This window comes from Lepeophtheirus salmonis, chromosome 4, assembly GCF_016086655.4.
Source record: "Lepeophtheirus salmonis chromosome 4, UVic_Lsal_1.4, whole genome shotgun sequence".
Lineage (NCBI taxonomy): Eukaryota > Metazoa > Arthropoda > Copepoda > Siphonostomatoida > Caligidae > Lepeophtheirus > Lepeophtheirus salmonis.
The window spans coordinates 19,675,550-19,686,031 of record NC_052134.2 but is presented as its reverse complement, the minus strand read 5'-3'; the positions used below and the strand labels follow the sequence as shown (position 1 = coordinate 19,686,031).

The following is a 10,482-nucleotide window of genomic DNA, read 5'->3' as shown; positions in this document are numbered from 1 at the left end:
ATATTTCTGATTGTGTCGTATTTTGATTTATAATTGTATTTCATTGTACACTATCTTTATTTTAGGGTTGCTTTTAATGTATTTTTACGAAACGTCGACAGTATTGAGCACCCTTAGCTACTAATTGATTCATCGACTAAAATACAAGTAAAAATAAAATTGAGTGTTTCAGCTCTATGTTGCAAATTAGTTAGATAGAGTATAAAATTAATTGACGTAGGTAAATTATACTTGTTTGCAGTTATTTATGTATATTTTTGGGTTTTTGAGTTTCATACAATAAGATTCCCATAATTAAGAATGCTAAACTAATAATAACGAAGATTGTAAATTGGAACTTATCAGGAAAGAGACAACTGCTTATGATAGCAGTTATCACATTTCCAAAAGACCCGGTGTACTCTTTTACTATATTATCGAGATATTTCAATATACTGGCAACGGTTATTCCACCAATGGATCCACATGATAAGGCTGCGATATAAAATATCAAAACAGATCGATCCATATCTGTGATAAAACAAATAAGATGACCGAATATTTGTATGAATATATAACTAATATGTCACTTACTAATTATATCAGAGGAGTATGAAAAGATTGTGTAAGATGGATTGGTGGCCAAATGAATTAAAAAAGAGATCACTAATCCGTATAAATAAAGCCAGAATTGTTTGATATAAAATGAGTCCACGTGTCCGCTATTGTCATTACTTTTAGAAGATTTGAAAAGTAGTTCAGTGAAAATAGCTGCAAAGGCTGTAAAAAAATCAAAATTATATAAACACATAAGATGTAGGTAGTTAATATGATAATTGGAAGATAAAAGTATACAAGAAAATATATATTTTTCATAATATAATAATTAGTCAATTACCAGAAATGCATGAGGCCAAAAACGCTAGACCTATAGCAAATAAAGGGATGCTATTAATGGAGTGAAACATTAAATCCGGAACTTTGGCTATAACAAGACTAGAAACGATGCCACCAATACCTAAATATTGCAACGTACTTATCGTACGCTTCAAAAATACCTGTGTACATAATAAAACAGTGATCATAATAATTATAAGAAATGAATATTTGACAAATACTCTGTATATCAAGGCAGTGACCAGGGTTCTCATAGAACAGAGAATAAGCCAAATAGGAGGTGGAACAAGAGTTAGTCCATAGAGGTAGATATTGTTATTAAACGCGTATAGAATGCTGGGTATCATATACTTGAGTGATTTCTTTAATGTCATGAAATTGAAATGAGGTAAGCTGGAGTCGATTCTAAAAATGGTGAAAATAAGCTTGAGGAACTCTGTTGAGACAACCATGGCCGTAGAGGCAACGGGATATTTCCCATTATTGTAATATTGTATCGAATAATTGGAAATTTGCTTTGACACTTCACAAATCACTTGGAATAAGACAATGGAGAGGCCAATGAAAGAGAAGAGGCCCATTTTAGAAGGCTCTTTTTCCTTCTCGATAACCAGCTTCATTTCTTCCTCCCCTCTAATTTCATCATCCTCGTTCCTAGTAGTAATGATAGTTATGAATAGACGTATTATTATAATATCATTCTCATTTATCAATGTATACTGTTTAGATAGTGAAACATGTGAAGAAAATATACATCACGTTGTCAGCATTAGATAAAGAGTTACTTACCTTGCTGTCATTTCAGCAGATGTTGATCCAAATTTTCTTCTAATAGACATTTCTATTCCAAAATAAAAATATATATTATATATAATTAGAATTAAACATTAATTGATCAATTCTCCCATATAATTTCAATTTGTATTTTATGAGTTAGATAATGATGCTACGAGATCAATTCAACATAAAATTGAATGACCTCATTCCCAATTCAGTCATATAAATCCATGTTCTGTGTTCAGCCTCTAAGACTACTAGTCACTATCCTTCGTCATTAAGCAAACAAGTGTGTAGTAGCAGAAAAAATATTAACATATAGTTATTTATTTTAATCATGACGTCATATTTTTCCTTCTTTATTTTTTCTAATATAATTTATACATTCAGTATTCTTCTTCAACGCAATTCGGCAGATGGTCGGCTCAGTCCCTTCTCTTGCTCACACATTATTTTTTAAAGGTAGATTTTATTTACATGCAGCCAGCAGTATGCTAGATTTTAAATATGACTTTAAAAAGTGAAGATGCGGGTATTTTTAAGCGTGCGAGACATACAATTTACTTATGAGTCATAAGTAAATGATGTTATGACTTATGATGAGTTATGATAAGAATTACAACTTGTACAAATATATTGAACAAAATTAACTGATAATGAATTAACTTAACTTCATGTAGGGAGAAGTGTATTTTTTCTGCTTAAAAAATCTAATGGCAAAACCTAATTTACTTTGTACAATTTTACTCTCTTTTTAATTCATCAGCGTCGGAAAATCTATGACAAGTCACGTGCTGCAATTAATATATCTTCCAAGAAAACAACATTTTGATCTAAAATTATAATTTTTTTTTTATTCAAAAAAACTTACGAAGAGAAAGTGTTTCAACCTAGGATTACTACAAATATTACCTTTAACATTTTTCTTTAAGTCAATTACAATAAATTTAAAAAAATGAAGTTTAGATCAAACATTTTATCCGTTAAAGTTAGGAATCATCTCAGGATGTACTATATACATATTGTAAATCTTAAACATATACATAAGGAAGAGAGAGGATCGAAGGATGATTAATTTATTAATAATATAGTAGACAGATTGATTGCATGCCATTTTCATTTCATCACTGAGTACTATTATTAATTATTTTTTTCTTATAATAAAAGCATAATTAGTAGTGTAGTGGAAAAAATCCATTATGTCTACGATAAATGTGAAAAAGGTATTTTATAACTACCTTTTCCCATAGACACTAAGATGTAGCTAGCGTACTGGTTTCATATTCGTCGTGCACTTTGCCTAACGAATTAAATTAGTTCTTATATTATTATTTTGCTATTTTTTTCTAATTAGTGATGGGACGATTCCAAAAACAAAATGACGATACCAATTCTGTAATATTTTAGAAAATACAATTTTGCTATAAATTTCTAAGATCTACAAATGAAAAAATAAATCGCCTTCCTTTATTTAAAGTAAATAATATTTATAGTGATGTCCCGCGAGCTGAATTCTACTGCATGAGAATTTTCTCGAGTTTCTGAAAAAAATACTTGAGGAATTGCGAGCTTTACTCGTCTCTCGTCTAAATACTCGATAATACACTTTTTCTTGCTAAATAAATCGTTAGACAAAAAAATATATTTTATAAAGAATTATTAAAAGTTATATTTGAAAAATTGTTTTCATATTTTATTAATTATTTTCTAAAATTAACTTAAAAATAGTTTAGCTTATTTGAATCATAGTCATAAACGTAATTTAACAGTCTATATAGTCTAATACTCATCCATATTTTACTATAGTCTGTTTTTAACTTATAAACAGTATGTTTATAGTGGTACTGATGCTTATTTATATGAATGCATATGATAATATGTAGAAAAATAAAAGTTTTTAGACGGTTAGTATTTATTTTTTACATATTCATCCTTAAAAAGGGGAAATAGATATAAAAAAATATATATTTATCGAATACGAATACATATTACAACTTTAAACAGTAAATTCATTTCAAGTTGTAACGACTATTTAAACAAATCTGATAATGATCATTACTAAGATAATTGCTGAAATGCTGCAAGTGCTAAAGGAATAGGGATTATGTTTAAGCTTAAATCTCTAGGGATATGTCAAATGAATTAGTAGCTAGTAGATTGAAAATTGAGATATATGTTAAATAGTGGCCCCTCCCTCATATCCCTTAGAAATATTCATTTATCATTCACCTATATTCATAAAAACACTTTTGTCGTATGTCTATTGGTCTGAGGAGGATTTTGAGTGTGTGTTCAATTAACTGCATAATTCAAAGCATTGTCGATTCAGAGCTCCACTAAAAATCCCTACATATCCCTACGCATACATTACATAATAAATGTGTTTGTTTATTGATAACATAGGAAACAAATTTCTCAAATATTTAAATTACGCCCGCACGGATATAAAAAGAAACTGTAATGGTATATATTTATAAATTTCACATATAAAACAGTTTCATGCATGGTAGCAGTCTACTATCTCGTGAACTTCCATTTTTTAATCTTTTTCTTCATTTAGTGTTTTTCTTGAAAGTTTTGAACAAAATTTCAAGCGAACTTTTGTAAATTTACGAATTATTTTTGTTTTTACATTATGGCAATCGGGAATATTAAGTTTTCATTGACGCTTGATTGTTCAAAAAGGTTAATTAGGATTTTACTTGCATTTTCTATTTTTTGGATATCCTTAAGTACAACAAAATACTTAATTTTTTTCAGAAGTAGTAAAAGTTTTTTTAAAAGTTCCTCCTGTCATCGAAACAGAGATTTTCCAGAATAATCTTTCAATTCTAGCAATTTTGAATATGTGCTGGGACTATTTTCTTGGGAAACCACAAAATTCATAGAATTAGAATACACAGATTGATACTTATTGATTTTAAATAAAATGTACCCAGTAATGTAGTACAAAATATCTATTTGCAGTTTGCATATATCTATTTCGACGTTAAGCTGAGGAGCTAATTCATGAAGAAAATTTGTAGTCAACTTCATATAACTAATTTTTCCTGTTGTTAAGCTCATTTAAATATTCTATTAAGTACTCATCATACTCATAATTAGATCATCTATTATACTTCATAAAATAGCTCCTTATGTAATTGAAGGATTGATGTTGTTGTCAATATCATTCCTGATTGCTATGGCTTCCAATGACCTTTTTCAAACTATACGGTATATTCTATACCTTAGTAGGTAAAGAAGAAGAAGATGAAAGAAAAATGAATACTATTTTGTAGTTATATCGTAGTATTGAAGGGATATACTATCAATTATCATTTATTGACATTTTTCAATATATTTATTTTATTAAGAGAACATATACTATTTTGTTTATTAATATTACGTATATATTTTAAAGAAATGAATTTATAATACAAACTTTAGAATATTAAATGAAATTCAAATATTAGGCATGAATATGAAAATAAAAACATCATATTATTGGTAAGCAATGATCCAATGTAATGTATTCGTGTCTCCTTCCCTCTGATTATCTTTTATTGTATTTTCTTGTATGGATATATATTTGTAAATTACTGCTTTTACCCTTTTATAAGTATAAATAGTTTTGTAATCTATGTATATACCAGAGTAGGTTTTTGTTTTACTAAGAATATAGATGTTCCTATAAATAAGCCTTGTCTTATTCCTCCACACCTTTCCTTCTCCTCATTTCTCCGGTTCGTCAATGATCCCTCCTTTTAATGAATAATTGGTAACTCGGCAACCATCGTCAAGACGCAACATCCAATTGTTCCAAATACATATTTTTTAATAAAAACCCATAAAATCATTTAAATCCATAAGGTAATAAATAATAAATTTTGCAATTAGAACACAGCAAGTCATGTTGGAACAATATGAATCCGTATGCACCTGGTAATAAAATATATTTTTACTATTCGATACAGTACATCTTTTTAAAAACTTTTATAATATTTTCTTAAACCAAAAAACGTTAGTATTTCCATCATTTATTGAAAATGCTTATCAAGAAGAAGAATTTTTTGAAGCAACAACTGATCAAATCTTTCAACTTTATAATAAAGAACTTTGTATGCCAATAAATTTTGCTTATCAACTTTATAATAAATTTTTAGCGCCTCAGTCCATTGAAAAAGTTAAGGTTAATTTATCAGAAAGATTCTTTAGCTCTTGTACTATTAATGGTCTCAAACAATATAATAGTGAATATCCTGATTGGAATCAAACGTCTTTGTTTTTAGAAATTATTAATAGGCTTTGGTGTATAACTTCGGTTATTCTTTATCCGGAATTATGGAAAGGCGAAAAGAAAGGAACCCCATTTCAAAAAATTAAGAACATCATTTAGACTTTTTGAGTTGTTTTTTGTCTTGAAAGGCTTTACCAATTTGTTATGGCAAGAGTTTAACTTGATCAACATCTTTAATTACCATCCTAACTATTTCTGCCCTCATTAAAATTTCTGAATATATAATAAACAATATATATAATTAACAGAAAAAGGTCTTAAATATATTTGTCTTGGAAATATTACTTCCGAACTGATAGAGCGTCCTTTCTGGCAATATAGACAATTATCAGGTGCAGATTATTTTATGAACTGTCTGCAATTTCTGGAGGGAGAAAAAAAATAAGACTTCAAACATTTGTTGAATCTTGTAGTATGAAAATTTCTGGAGTTTTCTATATAATGAAAAAAGAAGACGATTCATTTGAAAAAGAAATATCTGAGATCAAACAAATTCTCGGTAAAATCCGTTTTTCTAATTCTTATTTTACAATGGAAGAATCTCAAACCAATTTATTATTTTATATATTCGAATACATAGCCGCTTCTATCATTAAATTTTTCAAAATCAAAGATTTCAAATGAAAGAACTTTTTGATTTCTGAGAAATCAATAACTCATGGTATTGAATTTCCAGTCGAAGATCGAGATCTCATCGAAACTTTTCAACATAGTATTAATAGGTGTGGTCTTAAACCGGCTTCAGATTTATTATATTTAACAACGTTACATACTAGTCAGCTTTACGATATGATATTCGCAGCGACCAAAACTCGACAAATTTGATTGACCTCGACAAATCCAAGACGATGATTTACAAAACTATTTGTTAACTTATTAGAAACGGGAGATTCCTATCTTCCTATTAGATTGAAGCGCAAAAAAACCAAACATCCTTTAGCTAATTAAATTGCTCAAGATGGATTTAAATATTTTAATATATCAAGCAAAATATTACAAAGTTATCATCTAGATCATGAATTTGCATTTTGTTTTGTTTAATAAAGGATTTATTCTAAAAAGTATTTTATTCAGATCTTAAAATAATAATACATTTTCATAATAAACGTGTAAATAAAAGAAAAGCAGGATAAAAAATAAATAGTTAGCTTTTAATTTTCAACGTCTGTATCTATGTCATTAATGAGTATTTTTAAAATAACTAATAATTAAATATAAGAACTGTTATGGGAGGCATTTATTAATGATCTTTAATTGTGTGGAGCTCCTAAATCTTCATGTGTGTAATATTCCAATATATTGATAAGCAATTGAGTTTTTAGAAGATGATTAAGACTAAGTAAGTTTCGAAATTACAACTATATTAAGGTTTTCCAATATCAGGCTACAAAGGGCACTTATAATTTGTTATCACATAATCACTTAGCACTGAACAATTCACAAAATCTATTTATACAGATAACAGCAAAATATTACATATATTGCAGACAAAATTATCGAGAAATAAGGCAGCATTTTCATTCAGAGTCTGAGATTGACTTCTTCTTTTTTCCAAGGGATTTCTTCCATAAATACATCAAGGAAACGGAAGGATTCTTAAAAATGAACTATTTTTCTCAGAATAAGAGACGAAAAAAAGTCGACTTTGGAAGAAACAGGTATCAAGAGTTTCAACGAAGGAGCTGTGAATGAGAAATAACTCTTTGTTCCTCACTGAGTAATTCGGGAATTATTTCTTTTTGTGGAACTCTCCAGTTGCAAAAAACTATTTATATGTAATAAATATCATAATAGAATATGCATTGTAGACCAAAATATCTAGACACATTATCTTTACGAGTCCATAATCATCTTGCACTTATTTTCCAAAGTCAAAAGAGACTCAGTAAAGAAATCAGTCGTGAGAGTGAAGTGTCCAGATGATATAATTATCCGTATAAGTCCAACTTATAAATGGAATTGATATAAATCTGATTGCGATGAGTGATTTCTGCATTATATACAAAGGTACATCAAGGGTACCGAACTACTCTTATTAATAAAATAGTTTTCTTAGAGTAGGAGACGAAGCAGAGCTGAGCTTGAAGAAGTTCAAAGAAGGAGCTGTGGATGGAGGATGAGAACTCTCTTCGTTCCGCATTGGGTCGTCTTTCTGTTGTTTTATGGAACTCCTTAGTTCTTAAGTGAAGAAGAATACGAGGATTCCATAGAGAATCTGGAGGAATTTATGTATAGAGACAATGATTGACGAGATCCGAAATCACTATCACATACTTTGACATGAAGAGGAGACGAGATCCACCGAGCGAAGCACTTGTTCAAGGGATCTCGCCTAAAGAGTCGAGATCCCAAGAAAAGACTATGACATAGAAGAGAGTATCAGAAGGCATGTGAATTGGATATTCCTAGGTACGGGAATGATGAATGGATTGCTCCATAGGAGAGATCCATCCAAATAACCATGAATAAAATCATGAATCACACTTCTCCCACCTCCTTCCTTCTGTTGACTAATGTCAAATGTGTAATGGAATTCAAAGGCCTGCCTACTCGAGTCTATAGGTTTTGTGAGCCAAAAAGAAGTTGTAAGTCCCCCTTTATTTAGTCCCGTATATTTGTCACAAAATAACACAAAGTTAGAGATAGCTAGAAATAGGCGCCAAATTCTTAGTTGAAAATTTGACAGATAGATGACGTCCTATAATCATAACAAAACATATTTTCAAATTGTGGCACCTTCATCTTAATAGATTTTCTGTTTTCATGTGTATTAACAGTATTATTTATTTCGTTTCTCCGTCAATCAGAATAGGCTATAATAATAAATATAAAATATCTCTATAGATAGACTATCTATATTATATTTAATATTAAGAATGGATAAATCTGGAAACGAAATCCAGGAAGAGTATAGTACTCAGCACTTCGGATTCCCTCCCAAAACCTTTCTTGATAATATTGGTATATTGATCCTTGAAAGGGTTTCCAACGTCCTTAAAGGAGTACAAACTGTTTTAATGGAGAAATGCCCCGACTCTAAAGACTCTATCCCCTCTGCCATGTCACATCTTCAAAAAGACTGGCTCCAAGCCACGCAGGAATCGCTTCTTCAACTTAACAAAGTACTTCTCCAAGAAATCCTTATTGTGCCCAAAGACGTCGTTCTTCCGGAGGACAGGGTTCATGTTGGGAAAAGACTGAGTGAGGAAAAAAAAGAATTCAAGATACTCTCTGCCATGTTTGAGGACAAACTCTTTGAAATAAAGCGTCTACATGCTTATAAAAAATGTTTAGAGGAAAAAGTCTCAGAACTCACTTCCATTGATGAAGAATACAGTAAACTACTCGAGGAGTGGAATTCCAAAGAAGCAGTATTAGATATCCAGGGTCTAGATACGATAATGCAACAAATGATCAGCAAATGTGGCCTTGAAGGCTATGATGAAAAATCACACGATTTAAAAGAAAGACTCAGTTCCTAAATTTTATGTTTATTTTTACGTCTATACTTATTATTGATAACAATGGTATATATATTTATATACACACATATATATGATACATATTTGGTCAGAAAGTTGTACATGATCTGTAATCTTTATTTGAGAACGATTGTACATATTTAGTCTGTGAAATATTTTAGATCACATAAATCATTTATGTCCGAAATGATAATTTACTTTTGAGAAATTCCTAAAATTCGTCTTTGAATAAAGACTTATCTTTTTTTCCTGCATTTTTAGCCTCTTTTACAGCTTTGTGAACATTATCGAAAATGGCAGAGACGGATTGATAATGTGGAAATGTTCCAATCACTTTACCATTATGGTCTATGAGATACTTGTAAAAGTTCCAATCTGGAAGTGACGACGTAGAATCTGTAAGATAAATTATATAACTTATCATTATTCCCCAGTCGAATGCTAACGCTATGATGGGTGGAAAATACGGTCAAAATATTTAATAGGGCTCTGTGGTTAAATTTCCAATAGGATTTGAGCTCAGAAATAGAATTACCTTGAATGAATTGATATATTGGATGTCGAGTCTCCTTATCAAGTATAGACAATTTCTCTCCTACTAAAAATGGAACATCACCATAGTTCCACCATATAAAGTCCTTAATAACTTTTTCGGACCCTGGTTCTTGTTTACCAAAGTCATTACATGGATAGACAATAACCCTGAAGTATCTGTCTCCCAAGATATCCTGAAGGCGGTATAAATCCCTGTAGTGGGAGTCTGTATAACCACACTCTGAGGCTGAGTTGACTAATAGAACAGCTTTTCCATAAAATAGAGTCCTAAATGAAGATGGAGAGGAGGCTCCATCCAAAAGAAAGCGTGTTTCTAATGAGTAAAAATCTCCCCTCACAATCTCTATACCAATGAAGAATGGAACAATATACAAAAACATGCTTCACGCTCTAACAGTTTCACTTGGACTAGAGGGAAAAAAGTGATCTTGACATGTGGTAAAAATAATCTTATAATTAGGTCGCAGCTATAATGTATCCAATAAAATGGGTAGACAAAGTTCAACTATCTTC

General features: G+C 30.1%; 2 protein-coding genes across 2 annotated transcripts; both read right to left on the bottom strand.

Annotated features, from left to right (window-relative positions):
* Positions 1 to 231: 231 nt before the first annotated feature.
* On the bottom strand, positions 232 to 2,094 carry LOC121116977 (uncharacterized). The gene is made up of 5 exons (XM_040711296.2): positions 1,666 to 2,094; positions 1,098 to 1,530; positions 878 to 1,037; positions 574 to 759; positions 232 to 510 (listed from the first exon to the last, which is right to left on the bottom strand). Exons 1-5 carry the CDS (start codon positions 1,713 to 1,715, stop codon positions 242 to 244), a joined length of 1,098 nt encoding a protein of 365 aa, XP_040567230.1. The 5' UTR covers positions 1,716 to 2,094; the 3' UTR covers positions 232 to 241.
* Positions 2,095 to 9,407: 7,313 nt separating this feature from the next.
* On the bottom strand, positions 9,408 to 10,349 carry LOC121116975 (glutathione peroxidase 7). Its single transcript, XM_040711295.2, has 2 exons — positions 9,950 to 10,349; positions 9,408 to 9,810 (listed from the first exon to the last, which is right to left on the bottom strand). Exons 1-2 carry the CDS (start codon positions 10,347 to 10,349, stop codon positions 9,626 to 9,628), a joined length of 585 nt encoding a protein of 194 aa, XP_040567229.1. The 3' UTR covers positions 9,408 to 9,625.
* Positions 10,350 to 10,482: the final 133 nt, after the last annotated feature.